The sequence below is a fragment of the Ornithodoros turicata genome, chromosome 4 (assembly GCF_037126465.1).
Source record: "Ornithodoros turicata isolate Travis chromosome 4, ASM3712646v1, whole genome shotgun sequence".
In the NCBI taxonomy this organism is placed as follows: Eukaryota; Metazoa; Arthropoda; class Arachnida; order Ixodida; family Argasidae; genus Ornithodoros; species Ornithodoros turicata.
Window position 1 is genome coordinate 79,516,244 of NC_088204.1, and position 27,684 is coordinate 79,543,927.

The 27,684-nt window shown below is 48.1% G+C and overlaps 2 protein-coding genes across 3 annotated transcripts in view; one reads left to right on the top strand and one right to left on the bottom strand.

The window, feature by feature from the left end:
* Positions 1-23,837, top strand: part of LOC135392043 (xylosyltransferase oxt-like) — a 28,220-nt gene extending 4,383 nt beyond the window's left edge. For both annotated transcript variants that reach the window (XM_064622667.1, XM_064622668.1), the window contains 9 exons: positions 932-1,131; positions 1,319-1,399; positions 1,584-1,800; positions 3,046-3,225; positions 3,700-3,811; positions 6,363-6,562; positions 6,626-6,748; positions 7,725-7,922; positions 22,593-23,837. In XM_064622667.1, the coding sequence (XP_064478737.1) occupies positions 932-1,131; positions 1,319-1,399; positions 1,584-1,800; positions 3,046-3,225; positions 3,700-3,811; positions 6,363-6,562; positions 6,626-6,748; positions 7,725-7,922; positions 22,593-22,940 (1,659 nt within the window). In that variant the 3' untranslated portion in view covers positions 22,941-23,837. The remainder of the gene's footprint in view (positions 1-931; positions 1,132-1,318; positions 1,400-1,583; positions 1,801-3,045; positions 3,226-3,699; positions 3,812-6,362; positions 6,563-6,625; positions 6,749-7,724; positions 7,923-22,592) is intronic.
* Positions 23,838-24,136: 299 nt separating this feature from the next.
* On the bottom strand, positions 24,137-27,062 carry LOC135392042 (AP-2 complex subunit alpha-like). Its single transcript, XM_064622666.1, has one exon. It carries the CDS (start codon positions 26,918-26,920, stop codon positions 24,224-24,226), a length of 2,697 nt encoding a protein of 898 aa, XP_064478736.1. The 5' UTR covers positions 26,921-27,062; the 3' UTR covers positions 24,137-24,223.
* Between the last annotated feature and the right edge of the window lie 622 nt (positions 27,063-27,684).

Consider the following 27,684-nt stretch of genomic DNA (forward strand, 5'->3'; position numbering starts at 1 on the left):
TTATGAGCGTGCCACGCGACCCGGATGTTTTCGGGTAGATTCGGGTTAAACGCAAATTTTACAGATTTCGTTCGGGGGGTAAATATCGGGCGGATACGGGTTTAACCCTAAAAAAGCCAGGCCCTATGTATATACTTAATATATGAAATGTCAGGGTGTCTCCCAGCCTGGAAAACCGGGAATTGTCAGGGAAGTCGTCAAAAAGCAGCTCAAAATCGGGGAAAATCACAGACAACTGTCATGACGATACGCAGTGACAGCAACGTTGTCACAAGTATAAGGGTTTGCCCATAGAACAAGCTCGGAAGCAGAAAAGTAGAGCAGCCTTACTGATAAGTGACATTTTACAAAAACAGATAAGGTTCATAAACGAGACAGAGTACGACGTCTACCTACTGCAGGAAAAATATTGGTTCTCTGAAGCAGTAAGGAGAGACATGTTTGTGTTCTGTTTGTTTGAATTCAATAAATGATCCGTATTATACGATTATTCGATAAATCATCCGCTTTACGAGTGATCTGTCTCAAAATGTAGGAGCAGGCATCAAGTTCCTGTTTGTCTTTGGACAGGTAATTCGCTCGAAATATATCAGTGAAAACCTGGAAAATTTGTGGAATTTAGAGGCTACAATTTGGTAGACAGCCTTAGTGCATGAATATGGATGGATACATGAATATAAAAGGCATACGTAAGATCATAGTTCATGTGGCATAAGGGATGAGAATTTGGACCATATAAAGGACACGTATTTAAATTTCTCGTTCTCATCACAATAAACGCTTCTCTTCCAAACCGTGCTCAATGTTCTTTTAGGTTATGACTATGTTCAATGGCAAACAATGCTATGGTCTTGTACAATGTCTCCAAGAGAGTTTACGTGCATTCTCTCCTCCTGTCAAGACTACAAAAAAGTGATGATGATCATTGCAGAGGCAAGACTACTTATTCCGCGAGTTGCTCTGGCTGGAAGAACGATTCAGCAACATCCGGCTTGCGAGAAAACGCTTTCCAACCATGTGGGGAGGTTCGTCGTTGCTGCACATGCTCTTAGATGCCATGAAGGAGCTTCTGCATACCTCAACGCAATGGCACTACCTGATCAACCTCAGCGAAACCGATTACCCAATCAAGTAAGCTCCTGTCTTTCCAGGTGGAAGGTATTGTGAGTGAAATCTTAGGGCAGCAAAAATTGTAACAGCTATGTCACCAACTTATGCTGCTGTGTTCCTATTATACAGCCAAATATACTTGTGCCTTCAAGACGACTTCACATGCTAGGCATGAGACAACTGTGAAATGCTCCTTTTTTTTTCCCAGGCCACTGAAAGACTTGGAACAATTCTTAGCTGCCAACATGGGCACCAACTTTGTCAAGTCTCATGGACAAGACACACAGAGGTAAGAGAGCTTTGTCCGCATCAGCTATGATCCTCGTAACCGCGAAGGCATCTCTTGCAGTGTGCGCCAAAGATTCTATCATGTAAGCTGTGGGAAGCCCCTCTTTCATAGGCTGATAGATGTCACGTGATGGGATAGCCACCGACGTCTGCCACCTTTTCTTCTTCTTCTTATTGGTTCGCAGGTTCATAGCGAAGCAGGCACTGGACCGTACGTTCCACCAGTGCGACGGACGAATGTGGAGGCTGGGACCTCGTGGGTTGCCGTGGGGCATCCGTCTGGACGGTGGGAGCGACTGGTTGGCCCTGCACCGGGACTTTGTCTCCTACGTGGCTCTCGGGGACGACCCTCTACTCAGGGGCCTCAAAGCGCTCTTTGCACATACCCTTCTTCCTGCCGAGGTATCCGAGTATAACAACTTTTTTTTGAGTCATTGGTGGAATTATGCGTATTAAAAGTTTGCTAAAAAAATTGCTCGATGCCTTTATACGCTGTTGTGCCCTAAGTTACGGTACATAAGTGTAAGTGATGCTCATACACATCAATGTGAATCTGCGTTCCAGGTATTACAGCAAAGGGTGCAAGGAACGTGTTGTAATCTGACATTGCACCATGAATACTAAAACTCGTTTCACTGTGACATCACAGCATGTATGTGTGACACAATGAATCCCAACATCACAACCCCTTTAATGTAGTGCAGAATTCATTTTTGACACCCTGTTTTGTTTCTGTAAAACTTAGGTGGGCCAGTAAAATGTAGCATGAGAAGTAATTCACCCCACAGAGTCATAATTATTGCAGAAAATTGAATTTAAATTATGCTGCAGAAAGTGACTGTGCGCAACGATGGTGGAGAGCAGTACCAGCCTGTGAGCTTGCGCTGACGACGCACCGTCTGCGCTGATTGGTTGAGATAAGTGTCGTCTGCTAGTCAGCTGTTCAGGGCTCTGAAGAAGCACTGCACACAGGAAAATTCCGGCGGGCACGGTCGCCCTTCCCCTCCCTAATAACACCCCTCAACAGGTTTATCAACTACAGAAAGAGAAAGCTGTCATTGGTGGTCCTTCTCCTCCTCGTTACACTCCGTGGGACGAGTCGAGAGTGAATGACTGTGTTTGTGTTTTTTTTTTGGGGGGGGGGGGGAAGAATTGCATGCATCAAAACCCTTTTTTCTATGACACATATATACTTTCACCAGATGTCGTAAACTGAAAATATTTTGGATGACCCTCTGTACCCCTTTAACGCCATTCTCTTGTCCATCTGTTGAGGACTTGTAAGGATTTAGAAAATGCCCTTGTTATTTCTTTTACGCATTATTCGTAACAATACAATTGACATCCTCGCACGTTGTAATATAATGTAAAGAGTAACATAGCAAACGATGTTCAAGTGCAAGTGCACCAGTGGTGGTCCCGTGCAATGCATCGGATAGACGCGTGAGGCACAAGGTCCATTCTGTTCGCCTGTACCTCCTGAACTAGTTCAAGCATTGCGACCTTCTCGCATTCTTTTCGCGACCTCGCATGTATTTAAGAACCGACGCAGAACCGATGCAGCACTGTTCTTTCGAAAAGAACGGACTTACAGTACAAGGACCCGTGCCTCCTTGTCCAAAATGTCCGCTTTTTTCCTATTTCCAGTCGTTCTTCCACACGACACTGCAGAATAGCGCATTCTGTGGCACCATCGTCGACAACAACCTTCACCTGGTGAACTGGAAGCGAAAGCAGGGGTGCAAGTGCCAATACCGCCACGTTGTCGACTGGTGTGGGTGTTCGCCGAACGTGTTTCGTTCACCCGACGACTGGATTCGCCTGCGGGTAAGTCCTTGTCTTCGTGCGTCCAGCAGAAGCCCGTGGTATTTATTAAGACAACGATACGATCGACTGCGGCTACAATAAATTATGCATGGTACGGTACAGTGGCTCCGTTCACGTTTGGTCATTTATTGATGATATTTTGGTGTATGAAAACCATTGGCCTCGCGGTCGTGGGTTGGAACCTAGCTGTGGCCGCTAGGAACTTGTTGGCACAGTAGAAGCAGCTTAGACACGTCATCCTCTGTGAGCGTTGTCAAAATACAGGGTGTCGCATCCATCCCAGTTGGTTCCGAAGCTATAGCGCCGTTTTACTCAAAGAGCATTTTTGATTCCGCGAAGAGAGATATTTGCACTTTCGCGCACCCTTTAAGATTACGGCTCACGACACTCAGTTGGGAAAAACTTATGCATGTACCAACCAAGGTGGCGGTGGACCATGCTTCCGTTATATCGAATGTTCTATTTTGTCCGCAGGCAACGACGGATCGATCCCTGTTTTTCGCGCGCAAGTTCGAGCCGGTCCTCAGCCAGCACATGGTGGACCAAGTGGAGCAATACCTTTTGAACGTACCACGGACAGCTTCAGGTGAAGTATACAGAAGTTGAAGGAGCATTGCGAAACTCGCACAAAAAAGAAAATAAGATATTTGATTTTGATTGAGGTGTGATGTCTGATCCGCAGGTGTGGTCTTCACGAAAAAAAAATAATAATAATAATAACGAAAAAGAAAACAAAGGAAGAACAACAACAACAACAAAAAATGAGCATAGCACATCTGCAGAATACACAGCAGGTGTTATATCCCCACCCTCACATGTCTGACAAACACAGACGCGTCTGCCAAACATCCCAGGGCAGTGTCACCTGCACCTTATGATTAGATATCCTGCTCTGTAATTTGTTTTCTGAGGAAAATGCTTCTTCTGAATAGTCGTGTCCTTCAGTAAAGAAAGTTTAGACTGTGCCAGAGCCGTGTGCTACTAAAAGGTAGTCTGGCAATTGGGAGGAGCCTAAAAGAGAGAGGCTTGACCTGTCAATCGCAGCTGCGTGCCTCTCATTGGTTTGGTTTTTACAATAGGGGTCGCCATAAAACGCGACTGCCACCGAAAATGGCGATGATGGCAAACACGGCGAAGTGGGAATTTTGTGACAAAAATTTTTTCGCAAACTACTCCGATTTTGCGCTGCAGATGTACATCCTCCCATAAGTTCCCGAAGAAACCGCTACAACTTATGCTCCGCTATCGATACAGAACTGAAAATATGTTTTGTCGTTGTTAGGCCTCGTGGAGACGGCGATCACAACGAAATAACAGGGAGAAAACTGCACTGTACTGTACAATTTTGAATTTAATTACTAAATTTTGCGGATATAAACGTTCTTGATTTTTTTTTATTCGGACGAGTCATGTCGTCCAATTTTTTTAAAAATTGTACGGACGACAGGATGTGTTCCAGCAGGTGGTTCTGCTGGCAGCAGAACCATGTATGGCAGACAGCAACTGCTGATGTGCCTTGCGTCGTCTAGATGGCATTCGTCAAATTGGCACAAAAATCCACTACTTTTTGGAAATCGCAACAAGTATCCATGCCAATCCTGTCCGATCCACTTGCCACCCAAAATGGTTGGATATGAGGAAATAGATAGTGAGGATAGGCTTATTGAGAATGTCCCGTACTTCAAGATGTCATTGTTCAGACAGCTCAAAAAGTGGGGTGGAGCTTCAGGTATAGGCATATCACATTAATAGCCAGACTCGTTTTCAATATACTGTAATTTCATGCGTATAAGCCGCACCGCAGATAAGCCGCAGGACGCGTTTTTTGGGACGTTTTGAAAATTTTCTGGCAGATAAGCCGCACCCGCAGATAAGCCGCGGCAATACGAGACGACTGATTTGTGCGACAAAGGAGACCATAGAGAAGGCCATAAACCCTGTGGTCCATACTCCAGGATCGTCACAGTGTAACTACAAAACAGAGGGGGTCAGTTCTGGAGTTCTACCAAGATCGGATTGTGCCCTTGTCGGATGTTTTTCGTGGACTGATGGGTCAGTGATCTTTCAGAAGACGTGAATCACTGTCACCACTTTCCTTAAAGCTGCTTGGGGGAATGCACCAGGAAGATCAATCTACTCAAATGTGGACCCGTCCCTGTTACGCACTGTTCGTGCATCGGCAGGGCAGTGCTGTTCCAGAGACACTGTCGGCCCTTTCGCTAAAATCGGCGTATGGGGAAAATACCAGGAAAAAAATAGTCATCAGATAAGCCGCACCGGTGGATAAGCCGCAGGGCGCCCGTGAGAAAAAAAAAATCGCGCATAAGCCGCAGCTAATACGCGTGAAAATACGGTACATACATCTCTGGACTATGCTTAGAGCCTGAAGTTTTCGGGAAATATTTTTTCCTACGTTCGGGAGGTAAAAATCGGGTAAATAAACGTGCGCACTAAATTCTTGCAAATTCGGGTGAAAAAACTTCCATTACGCTAAATTCGGGGAGAAATCGGGCTCAGTTATTCAAACTAACTGAAGCGGTTTGGTACAAACGGTGATGTAACTGCATTTTTCTGCCAAACAAGTAAGCTAGTGCATTCCTACAGACATCCCAGTGAGGGCAATTTGCCGGGTAAAAATCGGGTTTCACCCTAAAGAGGCAACCTTCAATTCGGGGTGCAAATTCGGGGAAGAATCGGGTAAAACCCTAAAACTTCAGGCTCTAACTATGCTATCCATGAGTAGGGCCTGACTTTTTCGGGTCTTATTTTTGGCCAAATTTGGGGGGTAAATATCGGGTGATATTTTTCGTTCGAAAATTCGGGTGTATTCGGGTTAAATCCCGTTACGGCATATTCTGTCCTCAGGAATTCGGGTGCTTTCTTTTTGTTTAATAAAAATTTGTCTTAACATGGAACTAGTGTTTAGCAATGTTATCAAACTTTATTTTAATGCACGCTTACGAGTGTGCCACGCGACCCGGATGTTTTCGGGTAGATTCGGGTTAAACCCGACTTTTACAGATTTCGTTCGGGGGGTAAATATCGGGCGAATACGGGTTTAACCCTAAAAAGTCAGGCTCCCCTATACCATGAGTCACCCTCGGTAATGTCCCTCTTCTCTCGCTTCTTTCCAACAGAACTACTGGGTGCACAAAGCTACTGGCAGAGCACGTACAACGTCCAGGACACGTCGCCTCCAGCAGACCAGGCTCGCCTGTCGGCGTACGGGGCGCTGTGTCGCCTCGCTTTCAAGTGGATACAGAAGCAACATTCTTGTTCCGCCCACTTCCTCATGGTCACGCAAGCCACACTGTATTTCGACAGTGACGTCTTTAAGGTTTGCTTCTTTGTGTGCTAAGGAGTGCTCGTTTTCTGAAAGTCCTTTCTTCTTCTTCTTCAGGGACTTCTCGTCTCGTACAAAGCCAAAACGGTTAGATCTCAGCAGCCGGTAGAGGTCGAAGCTTGGGTGAAATCGACGGACGTTGTTGAGCATTTCCAGGAGGGGCGCCTGATATCACTCAAGGTGAGTCCCAGTTTGTCATGCATCGGTGTTTACATCTAGACGCCGACGACATGGTATTTTGAAATTTGAATGTATAGATCTAAGCAAAAGCCTCGGGAAGGAAGCACCGATATTTTAGTGTCTCCTTACCTGAAGCTTATGCTTAGACCCTGAAGTTTTCGGGTTTTATTTTTTTCCAAATTCGGGGGTAAAATTCGGGTCAATCACTTGATGTCAAAAATTCATGCAAATTCGGGCGGAAAAATTACCAGCGGACTGAATTTGGGGATAAATCGGGCTCTATTGTCGAACAAACGTTCGTTGTACAGCCTATCCAGAGTTATCAGACGTTGAGATCAACCGTGTATTTTGTGAAAAATTAGTATGGCATTGCCGTGAGGTGCCTAGCTTAGGTGCCGTTTTGCGGGTAGAAATCGGGTTTAACCCTAAACCGGTGAACCTCGATTCGGGGTGCAAATTCGAGGAAAAATCGGGTTTAACCCTAAAACTTCAGGGTCTACTTATGCTTCAATCTATAGCTTCAGCAGATCGCTCGATTTTCCGCTTTGAATGTGTGGAGTTTTCTAGAACAGTTGCAGGTACACTTCAGCAAAAAAAGAATGAAGAGCAGAGTATTATTTCCGGTCTAAAAAAAAAAAAAGAAGAAGGAGTCTCGCAAAGCATACATTGTTGGAGACACCTCAGTTAGCTGTTGTTCAAGGCACTTCGCAACTTCCTAGTTGACACTTCGGTCCTTAAACCAATATTTTATAGATGTTAACTAATTAGGCTTATCTGAGTAATTAGGCACAATGAAAAAAAAAAAAAAAATACTGAAGACTACAATACATGAGTGCTAATAGCATTGAAACAGTGTGTAGTGTGTAGCGTTGTTTAAATCTTGATGCATGTTAGTTGGGTCACCGTGTATGCGTTTATGCAAGCAACATGTATGGTGCATTGCTGCGAATGTGTCTCGCTCCCATTTCTGCCACAGGTGGGCTCAGAGTTTGATCCGAAGGAGCAGTTGTTGCGCAACTTCGGAGGCCTCCTCGGTCCCCACTCCGACATTGTTGCCGTGCACGAGTGGGGTCCCGGGTCAAAGGGGGACCACCTGGAGGTGACCTTCATCTGGCAAGACCCCATGGGTGTATCCACAGCGTCTACGCCCATCCAAGTTGATGCTTCCGCACAGGTGAGCGGAAGGGATGCAACAGGCAGAGCGCGTAAACTGTCTGGTCGCAGTTGAGCTTTAGAAAGTAGAAGCCAATGTCCTACGTCGGGGCACTCCCAGGATTTTCATCTTGTGGGGGGGGACACCCATACAATGAACACCCGTATCTCCCATATAATGAACACCCGTATCTCCCATATATAATGGACACCCATATCTCCCATATATAATGGACACCCATATCTCCCATATATAATGGACACCCATATCTCCTACTTTTGCGCAGTTTTTAGCCTTTCTAGCTGTCATTTTGAGTCTGGGGTTGCAAGATTTTTGGGTGGCATGAGGGGGGTGCAGGGAAAATCCCTGTCCTACGTTGCTTCAACCCTATGTTGAGAAGTTACCAGAGACGGCTGCTCAAGCATAGGTGAAGCTCAAACGTTATGGTTGTGTTGATTGTTCATTTAGCCTCTGCAGTATACTTTCAGAATTTCTTGCACATCGAACACATGGCTGTCAGTAGATCTCTCCTGCTGTGCTTGCAAAAGTAATATGGATTGTTGTAGAAATTGACTCGTGCACCTCTTCGCGTGAACGTGCCAGGGGCACCCGCTCCCAGGAGAATGTCTCGTCTATCCCGGAATATCCCGTTTGGTGTCACGTTTTGTCACGCCAGCTGTATGGAAGCACATTTTTGAAAACATAAAAAAAAACGGTGACCTCCGTAGACAAGTAAGAGTTGACGGATTGAATACGTGGACTGTCGTGCTACAAGCGGTGCATTAAACACGTTTGGTTACATAGCATTTCTCATCCTATTTAGAGGGCTACTTTCCTCGTAACGTATCAGATGCCGGTTAATAACGTAGTCCGATGGATATTTTGGATTTTACGAGAACTTTACATGGAGAAGGACTTCACCCTCGTTTTCCTTCTCCCAAAGGTACAGCTTAGCGAGGGTTTGATCCCCCTCCCCCCTTTGGCTACGCCACTGGCTACTTTAGACCCAAAGATTGGTATCTACGTATATTTCATTTATGAAAGAACATAAAAGGCTCAATACGAGAAATATCAATGGTACCACTGCACATTATGCATTTCTGATAATTTTTGAACCAGCCTCAATATCTCAATATGAGTAACAGATCCTCCTGCTGATCCCAAGGTTGCCGGCCTGAACCTACCTGGGGATGCTGCAACTGACAAATGACGTGCCGTCGTCCGTGAGAGGCATTAAGTATGGTACGCCTCGGCTGAGATTTCAGTGTACTTTAGCAAAGCCTTGGGTGAGCGAGATTAATCTGCAGAACTACCTCTGTGGCGTCACTTATGATGGTAGCTGTCTCGTGAGACAAAGCCTCATCATGTCATAACCATCATCAGTAATTTTTTAAAGAACCAGCAAGGCTTCACAAGATTTGATCTTGTGAAAGGCCAGGAGACGTCATTGCGTACACCTAACGTTCATCTTCATGCGGAACAGCACTTCCCAGAACAATAATATTGCCAAGCGAGCACCATTACATTACATACATTATATTCAAAAATTGTGTGTTGTGTTAGACTCGTTTAAATGGCATTACTTTAACTCTAATCTATTTTTGCTGTATTTGTTAAAAAATAGCTTCGTTTTTGTGGTAAACGTTTGCCAAAAATCTTCGAAATTTGCTATTAAATTTTTGCATTATTCACCATCAATTTTTATTGAAAGCTTTTTAATGTTTTGAGAAGCGTCATTGCCATCTTGCGCTCGACGCGCTTCCAGTGGCTGTCGCCTACCTTCTGCCGCACAACCCGCAACCTCAGTTGAGCACATCATTCACGTACCTGCTCGTCGGCAGCCTGATCCTCGGGAGCCCGCAATCATTTCGATGGAATTGTGAAGGCTGAACACTACTGACGCAGCTGAAGAGACCAGGGGCACAATCTTCATTTTCTCGTTAAGCCGTAACACGCGTTAAATGCATTACTTCGCCGGTTATTTGCGACAAGCTCTCGCACGAAGGCGACTCGCAACGTTTATTTGAAATCGCGGCCTACCAAAACGCTTTTCACGTGCGTGACGTTTGTGCCGCGCCAAATTTAAAAACAATGCTGACCCCCTTTATATGCTCTTCCATGTAAACATCTGACGTCACATCCTAGTATGAACACAGGGTTTCTTCCCTCATCAGTTAAAGATATTCTAAAAAAAAAAAACCTGCGAGAGTATACTTTAAAAGCGATAAAACCCCCGTGCCGGGGAACAAGTCAACAGACGACACAACACACAGGCACAGACTGACGAACAAGGATTTATTATCAAACTTGGTTTATATCCTCTAACCTAACCAACAACGCCCTCTTCAGCAAGTTCCCAGTACACCCCCAGCATGCCTAGTGACTTTATCTTTATCAAAAGTATATCGAGTATATAGTACAAGTATATAAGTATATAGTATATCGAGAGTAACACTGACGCCATTTTGGGGGGGCGGGTTACGCTGCGAGGCGAATGGCCTGTAGGAAAAAGCATGTAGCTGCTGGACGACAGATTACCTAAAATTCATTAATGAATTTTTTAATTAGGTGTTTTCGCGAAAATGCGAGGACGGCAGAATTGGAAGCGACCCGTTATTTGAATCCACCCTCTCTCTCTCTTACAAATCCTGAAACGAGAACGTGCTTTGAGATATAGATCGCCATACTTTGGTATGCAAATGAGGTAAAATTAGAAGTACGCACTTCTCGCACGCAAAAAGAGGGAAAGGACGTTCGCGTCGGAGCGTCACGTGTCCTGTAGCGATCGACCTGATTGGAATAAACGCTTATCTGTTTGCCAGATAGACCGCTTTCCGGCCCAGATAAGCCAAAAGTGATGTCGTTTCTGCGCTCCAGAAGTGCGTAGTCCTTGTATCGCCTCATTTGCATACCAAAGTTTGGCGATTTATATCTCAGAGAACGTGCTCGTTTCAGGAATTTTAAGAAAGGGGCGGGGGATTCAAATAATGGTCGCCTCCAATTCTGCTGACTCGCATTTTCGCGAAAGCATCCAATGGACCTTTTCCACAACGCTTCTGCGCATGCTCTGTGACCCTGAAGGCGGCGAAGAAGGTTCCCTACATATTCGATAGATGGCGCTGGCTGGCCGGAAAGTCAGAGCTGGCGCGCCATCTGCTCCCCTTTTCTACCCTTTCCTTGCCTTCTCCCGCTCACGCTCTCCACGCGGACCCTCTCTGCTATGGACGGACCTACACTGTAGCCGCCGGTAGTTGGCCCCATTAAAGTGCCACTACGGACTAAATCTCGTGTCTTCAGAATCTTACCAAAGTTATGTTAATGAAATCTTCTTGTCTCACTTTACATTCCTGCAAAATATTTTGGCGCTACATGACGCGAAAGCTATATAGAGAAAACTAATTATTATTTTTGAGAACTGTGACGTCATGTTAGGCTCCGACGGAGCGCCCGGCTCTTATCAAGCAACGGTGTTGCCCTTGGCGTCTTCTGGTGGGCTCACTTTTTGCACTCCGTTAGCGGAGCCCCCACGTGACATATCATCAAACCCCTCCGACCTTGGAGAAAACACAAAGGAGAGAGAAGACATCTCTCCCATTTCCCCCTCTTTCGATCAGCGTCACGTTACTTCTCCACCACGTGACCTTCCCCGGATGCCGGCGTCGACGAGTGCCCTCTCCAGAACGTGACATCGTCGCAATTTGTATGCTTATGATTACGTCACGCGCTCCACGCGTCATCGAAACTTGTGGAGGCTCAGAAGGTCTTCAAAAATTGCCAGAAATGCACGCACTCGTAAACAGGATTGAAATTTCGCGTATAGAATCCTTGAGGCACCTTCTTTTCATGAACTAAATAAAATAAACGCTGTTCTGCGAGTCCGGAGTGGTACTTTAGAGCTACCGCTTTAACAATGAATGTTATATAACTTAAACAACGTAATAAATTCAGTGCGTATGTCGTCGTGTCTGTCTTGCGTGGTCATATTCGTACCCATCACTGTTTTTTTTTTTAATAGCTATTATAAGTCGTATAACTTGCCCCTTCCTAGAAAAGCACTATTTTGCGAGAATACAACGTGAAAAGCATGGCGTATGTTAGGTTGGAACCTGAAAAAAAAAAAAATCAGATTTAACCCGAAGTTGCACTTTTAAACAATACTATCGCTACTTTCAGCCTTCACATCCTCCACAAGCTCAACCGCAAAAGTGCAAACAAAACTAGCGCTCTGCTTGCAAGAACGCGTCCCTTCGTTCCTGTTGGAGCTTCAAAGGAACGAGCTTCAATTGCCCCCAATCAGAAGTGGCGACGGAGCCGCTCTTTGCAAAACGGCGCGTAGAAAGAACATCTTTCAAGGTTACTCCTTCGTTCACACGGGCACGCTTTGTAGAGCAACTGCGACCTGGCGTGCGTCTCACGGTCAATTTAGCGTAGCCTGCGCTCTCTTGTTCACACGCGCCAACTCGGCAGTCCTGTATGCGACCATTTTTATGCCGCCGTTTTCGCTGACAGGTGAGGTCTTCATTACAATGTCCCGTATACTGAAGGACCTCAGGTTTCAGGAGACCGAAATAGTACCGTTGAACTACGTTGCACCCCGATAAAGTGTTGCAACCTGTTGGTTGCAGTTGACCGACACCAACAACCAATCAACAGGAGTTGGTGGGCATCGCCGGGCATGGAAGGCCGACGTGTTGGTGCTTCGAGCCAATCACCGACGACGACACACGAGGCACTTCATTTCCGTTATCGCTATTCCGTGCGGCTTCATGGCGGGGAAAGAGGCTGTGTGAACAGCCCGCTGCCGTATGTGTGAACCAGCCTTGTCTCAACTTCCTTTTGCCGTGCCGCGGAGGGCGTCACAAGGGCGCGATTCGCCGTGCCGTCCACGGCCGCCCTTGCCGTATGTGTGGACTCCATACGTCTAGTAGATTTGCCGTAGTTCCTCCCTCAAACTATGCAAATGGTGGTAAGAGACGAGTTTTTTAACGAAATAATTTGGTATCGAGCGATATTTGGCGGCATTCGGATAAAATTAGAATCTATCGGCGAAAAAATCGGCATGAAATTGGGCACAAACGGAAATCCAGTGCTCGCGAGAGAAAAAAAGAAAGAAAAACTACCTACAGAAAATTAACCGTGAGATGTAGTTGGTCCGAAAAGCAAGCGCGTCAGCAAAGGGCGAATGTGCGAGGATTACAGCAGCTACGCGTGCCAACGTAGGAAACGACACATGGGACGTCATCTTCCGTATTTCTTTTTTTTTCCCTCTCTCTTTCCCTCTCTCCCCTTCGGGTCATCGGATGCCGCAACGGTCGCGACCGTGGCCAGGATTGTCAGGTCAACATCGTGAAAAGACGCGAGCGCGCCATGAGAAAGTAGCCAAAAGTAGCCAATTTCCGTTGCATGTAGCCAGTGCTGTAGCCAGTGGTGTGCATGCAAGATAGTTGGAATAAAGGACTCTTACGGGTGCTGAAACCCCAGCACACAAACAACACAGTCCAAAGGACATCGTACCGACTGAAAGAAGGCCAATCGTCAAGGGACACGGACAGCGGAACTAACGCGCTGTACGTGTTTCGGCAGTATGGCGGTGCACGATGAAAACAATCCCGAATCAGGTGCGCTGGAGTCTCAAATACGGTGGGAAGAAGTATCCACAAACGTAGCCAGAAAATGGGCAAGTCGCCGCTGCCCTAACCGTGTATTCACACGAGCGACATCCTCACGGAATATTCTAGTGGAAGAAAAAGCGAAAACACTGCTCAGAGAGCCGAAGTTCCGTCGCGTGTTACGTTGAGCATTCACACGGTGCGGAATATCGGAAGTGGCGTACTGCGCGTTTAGCAGACGACACCGTCAGCGCGTTTTCCTGTCGTCTGCTACGGAATATCTTGTGGCTGTGTAGCAGGATGCTCCCCCACTGTAAGCGTTGAGCGCTCGCGGTCACGTGACAGCAGAAAGCTATGACACTTTTTGCATCTTCCGCTTCCGGGGGAATGTCGCTCGTGTGAATACACGGCAAAGGCGGGCGAAACGACAGTCAGAAAGTAGCGAAATCTGACAACCCTGGGTCCGTATAGGGTGTCATGCAAGGCGTCGCGGGAGGCATGAATGTACACCGAGGGCTGGAACCGGAGACCCGGAAGAACAAAAGAAATGTCTCATGTCTCCGGTTCCATCCCTCAGTATGCACATGCTTGTCTGCACCCTTTCACTTTTGTCGAGCATGAATGTACATCCGCCGCAGGCACTCGAGGAATAGACTTCTACCCGAGAAACGTCATCATGGCGTTGGTAGACAGACTGAAACCGAAACAAATCTGAAGGGGAGGGCTGGGTTTCACGAACGGGCACTTGTTCGCTGCCTCCTATTGAAAGAAAAGTAAGACCGAAGGTCGCGTCCCTTTCAGGGACGCATCGTAACCCCCCTCAAGACCGTGGCTTTCGGGCGCGACCTTGTCCGCCCCTAGCTTCGAGCTTAGTTCAGCTCTACCAAATTGGTGGCGCTGTCGAACACTATGACGTCATTCGTTTACAAACAGGGAGAGGTCTATTTCCTCGCCACATTTTCCACTGAGCATTTTAACTGTTTGATCTATTTCCTTTGAAAGCATTATAACTGTTAAAAATGAACTTCACCACACAGCACGCTCCCGGCCAACTATCGTCCCGAGTGACATCGTTCTTTCCGCCGATTTGCTGAAAGCGGGGGGCGTACGCCATTTTCGTGGCATTATGCGGTTCATAATTGCCACAAAAATGGCGTACACCCCCCGTCTTCATCAAATCCAGGGGAGAGAGCGTTATCACTCGAGATGGCGGTTGGCTAGCAGCGTACTATGCGGTGAAGCTCTGCTTTTAGAGTCACGTGGTTTCGAGAACCAATGGGAATGGTCCAGACTGTCTCACCTCTGACGTCAGAGATTGTTGCCGAAGTTTCTGCGAGTGTTTCAATCTCCCGAACTATGACGCGTACAAGAATAATTTTTCTATAATTCAATTCAGTTCGGTTTTATTGTAAACGTAACAACCATACAGCAATAATAATACTCTGGTGTGCAGTGCAGTGCTTACGTGATGCGATGAACCATATCTGTCAAAGTGTCATCACCCTTCTAAATACCATCGATAATAACAGTCTTTAAGCAACACTATAATTATTCTTTATCGGTGTTATCCAGTAATCCTCGCTAACAAATACGATCAGTAAACCTTTCCCGATAAACTACAAAAAGAAAATGATAGGAAAAAAAAAAACCCGTAAGTAACACGACAGGCAAGTCCTTGAAGGTGTGGTTGGAAATAGTACTGTTTTTCAACGTCCTGCCCCAGACGTCACATCCATTCCTCCTCTTTCTCCGGAGCGATAGCCTATATCTTTACGGGACAATTTTCCTTCCCGGGTGGAATACTTTCTGCCGTCTTATCTCACGTCTACTCTACATGTACAATATGTGTTCTTCGCACGTACACTCTCATAACCATGTACGGCCAGGCGAGACAACTGAAAAAAAAAAGATGAAAGAAGAAAGAAAACGAAGACTATTTCCCCGTTCGCGAATATAGTTTTACTATTCTCGAAAATAGGAGAGAAAAGTGGAAGGTGGCCGCCGACTATAAACAGCAGAGTTTTCAGAGAGAGGGGAAAAAAAAAAAAAAGAAAGAAAAAAGAAAAAGCACAGACAGACAGGAAACCGTTGAACGCATATAGCGATTGAGTGCATTGTTTTTGCCTTGTCGTTCGGAGCAGCAACAACAACGGGCAACGCGGCGTGTACGTGTTGTTTCCTGCGCGGCAAAGGCAGCCCAAAGCTGATGTCAATGACCGATGAGGATAGGAAAACGTGACTTTAATAATATCTGGATCTCAAGGACAGGAAGTGAAAGGTTAGGTGGCGCCCCCACGATGGATTCACGGCGACCGTACGTATGGGCAAATATTGGGCTTCGCGTAACGACGAGAGCCGGAGTGAGTATGGAACACGAAGGACCCGATAAATTATTCATTCATTGTAACAAAATAAATGACATATATATATATTTTTTTTTGTATTATAAATCAGCCTCGCTCAAAGATTTGGTCAGTATCAGTAAGCAAAATTTAAACGCAGTAAATGAATATTACGCGGCTTTCACGAATTTTCGAAAATAACCCGAATAAGCTTCGTAGTGTTCGGATGGTTTCGGGTGACGTCACCGAGAGCAACGGCATCTCCCTCCTGGCAACAACGCTCGTCTCCGCTATCCGCCCCACGTTGGACGACTGTCGGCAGCTGTGGCGAGGAGACGGAAGTGGACCTTGGTGGAGCAACGTTGCCAGACGCATCGCGGGGAAGATTGGGCGCCCCGAGACGTCGTACTCCTTAGAACTCGAAATTAATTAAATTTGGCGGGTTTCTGAAGACACGTGATTCAGTACGACACGTAGTGACACTTTAAATTGCGGGAAAGCACCGCGAAGCAACTACAGCCATGAGGATCATACAGACGTGCACATGTAAGGGGGCAGGAAGGAGCAGGAGAGATGATATGGGGTTTGTCTGCGTCCTGGGCGGACTTCAGAGTGAATAGTACCAGCTATGCGTGGTGTAGTCGTTAATTAAGATGACTGCCATCCACAACGAGACTGGGAGGTGACTCGGGTTCAGCGCGGCTGTGCTGTCAGAGGTTTTCCCTGGGTTTTTCAGCAGTTTTTCACGGACGAATGTCGGCACAGTTCCCCCTGAAGTCTGCCCAGGACGCACTACTACTCTACTAACCTCACTCCTTCCTGATGTCCTCTCTCCATCTGTTCGCGCCTGTACGTCGGTCATAGCCACAATTGCTGCGTGGCGCAGGGTACATGCAGTGCCGATATCCGTCTAAAACGTCCACAGGAAAACCTTAGACAGCACAGTTGGTAGTAGTAGGACTCGAACCCAGCACATCCAGGTCTCAAGGTCACTGGGTGCGATATGTGCGAGGCCGTCTCTTTCATGGACCGCTTCAACTGGCGACATACTCCGATTTGTTTTGTCGACAACACTCTGCTTGTTCATCATCGTAGAGATTGTCTCGTGTACGCTGTGAGACAGGAAGAGTCGCTTTATCGAGGTCCTCGTGATCAGCAAGCATGATTGATGATAACGCCACCCGCGGTATATATACGCACTGCTTCCGCTGTTGGCGAGGAGAAAGATTTTCCAACGCACGATCCCGTGATAGACACTCCACTTTTGTGTACCGATTGTCTCCGCTGTGTAGTTCCAATTAATCGAGAAGACAAAGCTCTATCCGTGCGTGCCCACCTACAATCCTTCTAGAGGTATTCGCTGCGAGATCGAAACTATCATCTTTCTAGTATGGATAACACGTGAGCCGGTGTTCGGGATTGATAGTTCTTTTCCGTAATTTTAGAATACATTCACCGAAAGGTCACTGGTACGATATACTGTTCGATTCCCCAATGCTGCACCTACTGCAGTAAACGCTGAATAAACGTGTAAAAGCAGACGACGCGTTCACACACAATGGTATAGTTCATCGTTTCTCCGCAGCGCGCCGACACCGTTCGATCTGGGAGCGAACTGGAAAATCTGAAACACCCAACGCGATCGCAAAATGTAAACTTACGTGCGTAAGAACAGTATAGTAGCAGCGGAGGTAACAAGCAGCTTTATAATAGGGCACCCAAGAGGCCCTTGGGTCCCCAGAAGTAAAACTTTTGTCGGCACTGTTCCCCTGAAGTCGCCCAAGACCCCCCCCCCCCCCCCCCCACTGTTTCCTGTTGTCCTCTCTCCATCTGTTCACGCCTGTACGCCTCTCATGGCCTAACACATAAACACCCTGTAGGAATAAGTGTTTCCATATTTTCCGATACCGAGCGACTAACTCGAAAGAGCCAAGGGAGTTAAACAACAGGCAAATTTAGGGGAAAAAAAAAAAAGCAACCGGTGATTGACCAGGGGTTTTGACGTTCACCAAAAATATTTCACTTAAACGCATCCAGCCCACAGACCAGATTTGTACGTAACGCGTTACAAGTAACTGCGTTACTTGTAATCAATTACCTTTTTGTAATTTTTCGAGTAATTAATTACATTTTTGAACCAGTAATTTTTCGAGTAACTAATTACATTTTTGAACCAGTAATTTTTCGAGAAATCAGATTACAATTTTGAGTAATCAATTACCGAGTAATCAATTATTTTTGAAGTGGAGTCTGACTCAAAATAACAATGCTCCGTGCGACTGTGAAAATAACAGTTTCCTGCGTCATTGTTGGGCTATTCTACTGTAGTAAGCGTGGAAAAAAATATTATTGCTTGCTTCAGCTATTTCAACTATTTCAGCTGTCCCAATCACTTGGGAGTTGAGGTTTTTCTTTTTTATTTCGAAGCAAACAGGGGCGAAAATTTTTGCATGAACTGAAAGTAACGGCCCGAGTAACGCGTTACTTTTATACTCGTTGCTCAGTTACATTTCGAGTCGAGTAATTTGTAACGATAATCAATTACTTTTGCTAGAAGGGTAACGGTAATCAATTACTTTTTTTGGAGTAACGGGCACAAGTCTGCCACAGACGAAGGAGCCTCGTGTGCATGCTCCATTTCCGTATAGAAGGCTGTCGTTTCATTCATGGCATTGAATACGTTTGCATGGAAGGAAGGCTCACAATGAATCGACCTTGAAATCATGTAGTGGAAGTGTTGAAGGAAGTCAATTACGAAGAGGACGGGGCGGAATTCCATCTGACTCAACCGGATTCGTCACTGGCTCACTTTCTCCGAGCGTCCGCACACCCCTGCTTCCGCAGACTGAAAACTAAAACGTGGAAAAATCTGCGAATTTTTATGCAATTCTAAATGCGGTCTGCGCGCAGGACACTTCGCAGGAAATCTCGACATTGAAAAAAATCTCGGGGAAACAGTCCTGAGTCTCGAGGACACTTCACTTCTGAAGTTTCACTTTCTGGCCAAAAAAAAAGTAACCGAGTAGAGTACCACACACTCATCCTTGAAAAGTATTTGAGTAGAATACTAAATACTCGCGAAAGTAACTCTTCACTTTCGAGATAAATATCAAGTTAAAATTTGACTGTCAAAAAAATAAAAATAAAAAAATAAAGAAAAGGAACAGATAAAAACTGATATCATTCTGGTATTCTCGTTTTCCGCGATATCTTCTCTCCTTCTCACTCTCTTCCGCCGACATCTCGCCCGATAATGTCGCTCGCGCGGACACTTGCTGTGCTTAGAGGAGGACGAAGAGCCACGCAAAGTGAACGAAGGCTACCAATTGTCTTAACCAGCTGTTAATTTCAAGTGTTAACATTTATAGCCGTCCTCGCTCCTCGTCCTTGGCAGCCATGTGAGACAGAGTTCATCTTCTCTTCCTTATTCGACAAAAACCAGAGCATTCACCAAGATGTCCTTCAGGCCAGCGCATCGTCCAGCGTATTCGCTAAACCCAAGGCGCTGCCCGCTTTTGCCAGCCACGCCGCAGAATGACGGGTGTACAGGTTGGGACAAAAGTTTACGGAACACGCGAGCGGCGTACTTTTTCTTTGGTGCGACACGCTAGCGGCCGCCGGAAGTGGATGAGTTCACTGTTTCGGAGGGGTGGAAGGGTGTGCTGTTAGCGACACACAGCGGTGGCTTCAGCTTCCCAGACACACCCAAGTCCCCAAGCGACACCGGGACTGCCACTGTGTGTCGCTAACAGCGCACGCTTCCACCCCTCCGAAGGAGTGAACTCTCCCGCTTCCGCCGGCCGCTAGGGTGTCGCCCCAAAGAGAAGGTACGCCGCTCGCGTGTTCCGTTTTGTCCCAACCTGTACCCCCGGAATACGCGAGATGAAATGTGTGCACATGTATAGTAAGTGGCATAGCGCCCAACCCGAACAGACGACGATAATCCACGATAATCCTTCTCATGACCTCCCATGTAAAAAATAAAATAAAAATAATAATAAATAAATAAATAAAATAAATAACTACATGAAAGGGGAAGTTAAGATATATTTCCCTTCAAATGCACGTGGCCGTTCGCCGAATGATCGAAATATAATCGCAAGAAGAAACCTCGTCGAGATGTGGAATCAATAAATCACTTAAGTGATCGATACGATCGCCGAAAGAAGAAAATAAAACACTTCCTCCCTGTACGAGCCAAGTCGATATGCGGTGAGGTCACGCTTCCCATTTGATATTGCTATACCGGTACATGTGTCCCACAAAGGAAGCCACCTCTTTTACATGTACCGCGAGCAGATATATTTATGTTGTGCTCTGTGCGACTCTGAATGCCCCCCCTGCATTGCGAGTGCGTAGACGAGTGTCGCGGGGCTGGACCGCTGGACCCGTACCCGTAAACGCTTTCTCTAGATCCTCCCCGTTATCGGCTCTAGATGACCTTGATTGATTGATCGATTGGATACCCATAAATCAATAGACGTGGTGCAGAAAGCACGACGCCTTTTTGGCGAGTCTTTGTTAGTGGGAAGGTGTTCAGGGTGACGGTTCCGAAAACGTAAAAGTCAGCCACCTTATTCCTCTGAGATCATGTTGCTGATCTTTTCATCTGATTGCTTCCTAATTCATCGTGTCGCTTTTGTAGAGTGCTTCCGACCTATCAACTCCCTATTCTGTTACAAACGAAGAACAATAGTAACAACAAAGAAAATACGCGATTTAGAAATCCAGTTTCGATTTCGAATCCTTCTCGTAATGACGTCATAGTTGGTCTCGCCAATCATCTCTCACTCATGACGAGCTAGAAATAAACGCAAGAGCGATCTACGTCTCGGCGGAAATGTGAAGGGCATCGTTTCAAGGTCAAAGGATATGGTGTTACCATGGGCGATCCCAGGATTTTTCCAGTGCGTGTGTGTGTGTGTGGCGGGGGAAAGTACTTCCAGAGGGGTAGCGCAAAGCGTGCGACCCCCTCAGCTGGAGACTGACTGTGCAGGTGTTCAGAGGCTCATTTTTGTATTATGATATATGACAACCGATGAATAAAGAGTGCACAATTTTTACAAGTGGCCTTGAAGCTCACTTCAAGCTCAACTTTTGCGCACGCGCAAAACAGAATGCTTCGCTCATTGCGCAGGACCACTACACGATCCCTTATGTACGCAATAGGAGGTTTTCATAAGTCGGCGCCATCTAGATTAAGGCGAGCCAACTACGCTCTGGCAGCGCGCGTCCGCCATATTTTGGGCAAGGATTGAAGCGTTGCCCGCGCGCGGACAGTATATGGCTCTGTTTGAACCGCGCGTCTGGGGTGATCTTTTGTCGTCCGCCGCCTTGGACTTGGTCTGCTTTCTCATCGAAGCATTGCTCTTTTCATGAGTGGATCGTCCATCTGCATTTGTAATGTCAGTCTGTTGTTGCGTGCCCTTCTGCAGCCAGCGTGACGTGAGAGGCGCCGAAGGAAACAAGGCGTGTGCACAAGCTGTTTGGCGGCTAAAGTTCACATGATACATTCCTTTCAAAATAACTATCCTCAGAAGCGTTCTGATGCCATTCTAAATGGACGAACTATAAACACCTCGCAGGCAAAAGCATAGAACATAGGATAGTAGGAAGCATCGGCGAAAGCATGCAACACAGTAAGGCCCCACATTCAAAATACACGGCTGGTCTTGAAATGTGCATAAGAAACACAATACAGCATGCAAAAATATGGTGTGCAGTATCTGAAAGTCGACAAGGCGATGCGGATGGAAGTTAATCCGTATATGACACGCATAATAACTGTTCTCGCTAGCGCGGCCAGTCGTGCCAGATGCACTCATATGTTCACAAAAGGCCTCCACACGTCTTTGGGAAAACACTCCATGTGTTTCAGCCTCAGAACGTCGATTATCTCCATCTGGTATGTTCGTCAAGTCTCTCGACCACTAAATATTCTCGTTCGCCATCGCGCATTCACTTACCATACACGGCACCATATGTACGACGTACCAAAGATATGGCCGAATGTCGGCTGCTAGAAGGTGGCCAGACTGACTTTTGAAAAGGGTCTATTGCGATAGCGTACTGCGCACTAAAACTCTCTATTGCGTTGTAGCGCTCCGTTCCTCCAGTGAACGAGCGCCGTTCGCAGCGCACCCCCTAGCGAGAAAAGGGAAACGCCGCAGATACCGTGTGCTCTCCGCGCATACCGTGCGCAGTACACGCATGCAGTACATTCTCTCCCCCTATACTCTGTGCAAGTTGAACTTCTGCGCGGGAGAGGGGAAAATGGGCGGAGAAATCACGTGGACAGCGTTCCTCCACTCACCGGTCGGCGCGGAGTAACCAACGTGCTCGATGTTGTGGTTGCGGTTACTTCGTTGCTTCCTTCCCGCGTGAACCTACCCACGTGGGACCTCCGCGTCCAGTTTGTTGTTCCGGGGGGGGGGGGGGACGGCCAATCATGTGCCGCGTTGGGTTACGTCACAGGTTGAGGGAAAAGGGGGAACTGAGGAGCTGCGCGGAAGCGTGACCTACTTGCAGAGCGTATTGGGCACTTGCCTTGCGGTGCTTGCACCGAGAAAGTTGAAGTTGGCTCAACTCCTTCCGACAGCTTACGTGAAACTACGTTTGCGGAGGAGCGGGGCTCTGTTGCCATGGCGACAATGCGCCGCACGCGCAGCAGTGTGAACCACCTTTAAGGGGGGGTGCACATGTCTCCCAGAATGTCTTCAATGTCCTTGACGTCTTTGCAGGTACTGCAGCACAGGCCGACCATCCATCAGCCCCTTGCCGAGGGCGTGTGGACCTTATCTCTTCTCAGCAACGGAAAGAAGCTGGCCCAGACGCGTTTCGCCGTCATTGGGCCGTCGCGTCCCCGTGGCAACTCAACACAATCGAATCTCATCACCGCTGATGACGACGCGCCGCAACTGGAAGTCGTGTCCAAGTTCTGGACTGTTGTGGACGCCTGTTTTGTGTCTGTGCCTAGTCATCCGACAGGAGGTGCCTTCTGCGACCGCTTGGACTCGTGCCAGACCACGTCCTGGAGTTCATACTTTCCCGACCCAAAGTCGCGCGTGAGAGGGTTCGGACCCAGATAGCAGCGTGTCTCACCGTGAAGACCTGTCACCGAGATGCCTCAATGTCACAAGGACAGGAAGGACAGTGTTTCTTAGGGACACGGGAGATTGAGGTACCTCAATGTTTGAAGCGCGCTGTTCAGAACAGGAAAGCTGTCCGTACTGTGTGGAGAGGGAAAGCATTCCGTTCCGTCAACAGCTAAAGACATATCATGCTCTAAAGGCAATAAGATCTCCGCAGAGGGACTACGTAGGTTAGAGAAGGTTAGTGTTTCAGGGCTTTCCGCGGAGAACATCTTCTAAATCAGCTTGGGGGAATTAAACCTCGGGAAACCACACCGTCATCACAGCCTATTTTGAACTCGCGTCTTGCTGAACCGCCGCGCTGCATATCACAGCAAAATATACTCAGTTGTCCCGAAAGAACAATAGGTTTCAAGGCTTCTTTTGTCTTGGATTTGCTACGGAAGCAGCTACTTTTTTCGTTACTACAAATTTTTTCGTACTACAAATTTCGTTCGCTTGTCGCAGGGGGAAGGTTCACGCGCCGTGTCCCCTTAGTTTAATCACAATTCATTTTATGTCATCACTTAATTCCCTTTCCAGAGCCCAGAACAAGTCTCATATCACGCGTGTCGCTCAGTGGAACAAAATATTTGTCGTCGTCCAGCTAAAGGATGCTACGGTGAACCCCGGGCTGGAAACGTATGCAGGGCTCTGTAGATCTCCTTTTTTCTCAAAGTCACCTGCTGTTTGTTTCGTTTTTATTTCTTCATGTTTCGACGTTCATCGCTTCGCAAACTTAATACACTAAAAAATCGCTTTTGGACGGTTGTTTTACAGTTACCATACACATGCCAAAGATATTTTGCATACGGAGAATACGAACAATAAATATAGATATTATAATGCAAAGTACTGAAGCCGTTCCTGTTTTCTTCCCTTCGATCGCCGATCTACGCAACGAGAGAAAGGAGGGAGGGACTAAGCCACAAAAAGAGGTAAGGAGGAAAATGAGAGAGCAAAGGGACTAAAACGAAACCGCAGGGATTAAAAACGACAGATCATAATCGACTGAAGATGGTACTATTTTTAAAATTTGCTTTTTTCTCGAACGTATACTGTCCACACTTGGTGTCTTGCTCCAGCAAGGCAGTAAAGTTGAGCACCTCGTAAAAATAGCCCCCCCCCCCCGCCCCGCGTATGTGAGACAGATCTGGAGCGAGCTGAATCGTTTTAATGCTCTACCAACTCGCAAGCTACAGCACATATGGACACGGAATCTTAAAACGCAACCACCACATCTAGAATTGTTCACAAAGTATGTCTGTCAGAATCTTAGCAACACCGTCTTTGCCCGCCCGTATCGTGAGGCGGTACATTCGCGCTTGCCGGTTGGGCTCCAGGCGTAGCAGCACGCCGATCTGACCCAACCTCGTGTTGAGGACCCCCGCGCACACCATGTTATCCGGGTTGGGATCAACCTTATCCAGCATCTGCATGCCGAAACCCCTGAGCTTCTCCGGCGCCATCTCGGGTTCCATGGCTTGCCGCGCCTTGAAGACCTTGCGGTCCTCCTGGCCCCCGATGCCGCCCAGGTGCTTCCAACGCGAGAAGAACGTGTCCGAGGACATGGTCGTGGGTTCGAAGAACTTGTTCAGGAAGACGGGTAGTTTGAGCACCAGTCGATGCTGCGTGCCGCAGTGCAAGAAGTGAATGACGACGGCCGGTAACTCCGAGAACTCTTCGACGCATTCGATGTTAACCATCTGCTGAAGTTGCGCTCCTGGTTCGAGGGCCGATTCTATGGGTCGCGCCTGGACGTTCAGTTTGGACGATAGAAAAGGACTGCACGATACGGTAGCAGAGAAACATTGCAGCTGGAACGGTGTCTTGTTCGTGTAAGACAGCGCCACGCGTCCGAGGTTCTGGCGAAATTCAGCCTTGACGCATACCTGAAGTATGTCGTTCTCGTAGAGAGTTCCTTGGTTGCTGATGACCAGATGTTTGAGTCCCTTATCGTTCGCGATGAGGGCATTCTCCAGGGGAGGTACGTCCACTTGCGTGACCTCACTGCTGGTGTTGGCAGAAGGGTCCTGAAGGAGGTCGCGCATCGGGTCGATGCTGGAGGAAGGCTGCGCTGTCTTCAGCCCTGAAAGCACGGAGGGCTGTCGTTCGGGGAACGGTGGCATCTCTTCGAGAACGGTCGCCAGGACTTCAGCTCCTTCACTAAGGCTGAGGTACTCGACCGCGCGTTGTTGTAACTCCGCATCGGAGCAACGGAGATTGGCATCTCCGCGCAGTACCGTCTGTACCTCCTGTTTCAAATGTGGGAACATGTTCGCAAATTTCACAAACGTTGTCAATAACAATGCTCGGGTCGCCGCGGAGCACAGAGGGTACTTTGACTTCAAAAGGTTAAACAGCGCCGAAGGCGACGACTGAGGGTCTTCAGCGATCAGACCTCCGAACTCGCCCAAGATGTAACCTGCCACACGGACCATGTTCTCGTGACATGCCGGGGCTTGTAGGGCCTCGAAGACCGTCCGCGCGGCGTAGGTCTGAACGTCGTGATGGTTCACTACAATCTGTATCACTCTGTACCACACCTCGTCACCCACGTGGTCACCAGCGATCCGTATCAGCTTCAGGACTACGTCAACGTACCAGGCATAATCCGAGGCGAATTTTTCGGACAGTATGGCTACCTTGAGTACCATCTCCTCTCTGGCCGCGTAATCGGCCGTCTCGAGGTACGCCAGCATCTGAGCGACGATGTCCTCGGCGTTGCTGCGATCGCACATGGCGTATAACAGGTCGACGGCTCGTTGTCGCACGCTCGCGTCGCGTTCTGTCTGCAAGGCCGTGACAACTGTATCACGGTGTCGCTTCACGGCTTCCTGAGTGCAGCTGTCGCTTCCGGCCGCGGCTAGAAGACGCAGGCTGTCTAGGGCTAGGTAGCGCAGGTTAGCCTCACGGTGGGTCAGAAAGTGTCCCATCTGTGCACACGCTCGCGCCAGCAGCATCGGAGAATCGAGGTGCAGGACGAGCTGAATGGCTTCGAACAACACGGCGTTACGGGCGTTTGAATGTTGTAGTTTCTTGGAGCGCGGAGGCTCTTGAGCTCGAGACATGATGACTTCGATACACTCTTCGAGGCGAACCCTCAGCGATGTCTCTTCGGGCGGAGGCAAGTGCTGGAGAAGACGAAGAAGCTTAACACAGAGCCAGGGCGCAGGGACAAGGTAGTAGCTGTAGTCCTGAAGATCGGAACAAGATGCCTGTGCTAGACGCGAAAGTCGGGACACGGCGACCGGCACGGAGCCCTTGTAGTCGTCCGGGTTTCTCTTGGCTAACGCTTCTATAAGACTCGTGGAAGCCGTGACAACTCCCAAATGCGAGTCGGCTATCAGTGCTCCCAGACGACTGCTCCATTCCACACCCGGAGCATGCTCCGGCATCGCCCTCAAGAGCGCCAGAAGACACAGAGCGGCACTCTGACGTACCCCGTCGCCAGCGTCACCGGCGATGAGCAGCCTGCTGATATCGTTGCTTCCAAAGGCTTCCGCTACGACCCTGCTGCTCCCGCTCAGATTGGCGATGCACTGCAGGGCCAGCTGGACGTGGACCGGGTTCCTGGACGCCAGATCATTCCTCAACGACTGCGTCAAGAGTCTAAGAAGCTCGCAGTCCTGGGCGGGCGGAAGCAGCACCGACAGAAACAGGTACCCGATCTGTTTTTCCGAATACTTATTGGAACTGAGCAGGTTGACCGCTTCCAGGTGGCCGAAGTCGACGTCGTGTCCCAGGAGAAAGATGAACAGCAGCTTGCAGACGTACTTCTTCTTCTGGTAGCCGTCTAGGGACCCCTTGAACTTGCCACGCACGTTGGCGAGCTCCTTGAAGATGCGCTTCTGTTCAGCTTCTTTGCTCTTACAGTTCCGTATGTCCGAGATGAAGACTGCGAGTCCGCGCATGCCATCTCCCCGGACGGTGGGCATCGTGTCCTGTTACGAGCGTCACGCTAACTGCGGGGATTGTGTCTGCAGGGAGCCATGTTTGTTGTGTAGGGAAGAACAAGGCCCGCACGGGACGGCCATCTTTGGCGCTAGTGTTGTTTCGCAGCGCGAGATTTCTTTGTCTTCACGCACGACCGCCGGATCTGCTCGAGGTGGTGCCACAGGTGGTTCGTGTCCGTATTGTCCGGCGTCACGTCGGCACTGCCGAGAGTGGGACACTAGAGACACGGAGACGCCGAGGAGCGACAGTATATATACTGACGCATAGACCGGTTGTATTTAATGATGCCCACGCAGTTAACTTGGAGACTACACGGGACGAGACAACACACACCAACGTCGGTGTGTGTCCCGCGTAGTCTCCAAGTGGTGTAGTGTCCCGTGTAGTCTCCACGCTCCAAGTCATGTACCCAGGGGCGGATCCAGACCCTTGGTTTGTCGGGGGGCGGTTTCTTTGTCGGAGCGCGTAGTGGGGGAGAGGGAAATCCAATGCATAAACTGACTTTTTTTGGGGGGGCGATCGCACCCCCCCCCCCCCTGGATCCGCCACTGCATGTACCAACCGGCCCCATATATTCTGGGTGAGTATGCCCAGGTAAGTCTGGGAAGAGGGGATTTGCACAGGATTTTCTTATCAGAGCGGGGCTGGAATTCCGTACTGGGGGGGGGGGGGGGTGATCTTTTTTTTTTTGCGGGCTTTTTCGCTAAGTTTCGCAACCAAGCTTCGCGAACTGCTCTCGGAATGA

What these genes read in the sequence shown, in the direction of transcription:
- LOC135392042 (XM_064622666.1), bottom strand. Translation starts at nt 26,920, where the DNA reads ATGCCCACCGTCCGGGGAGATGGCATGCGCGGACTCGCAGTCTTCATC.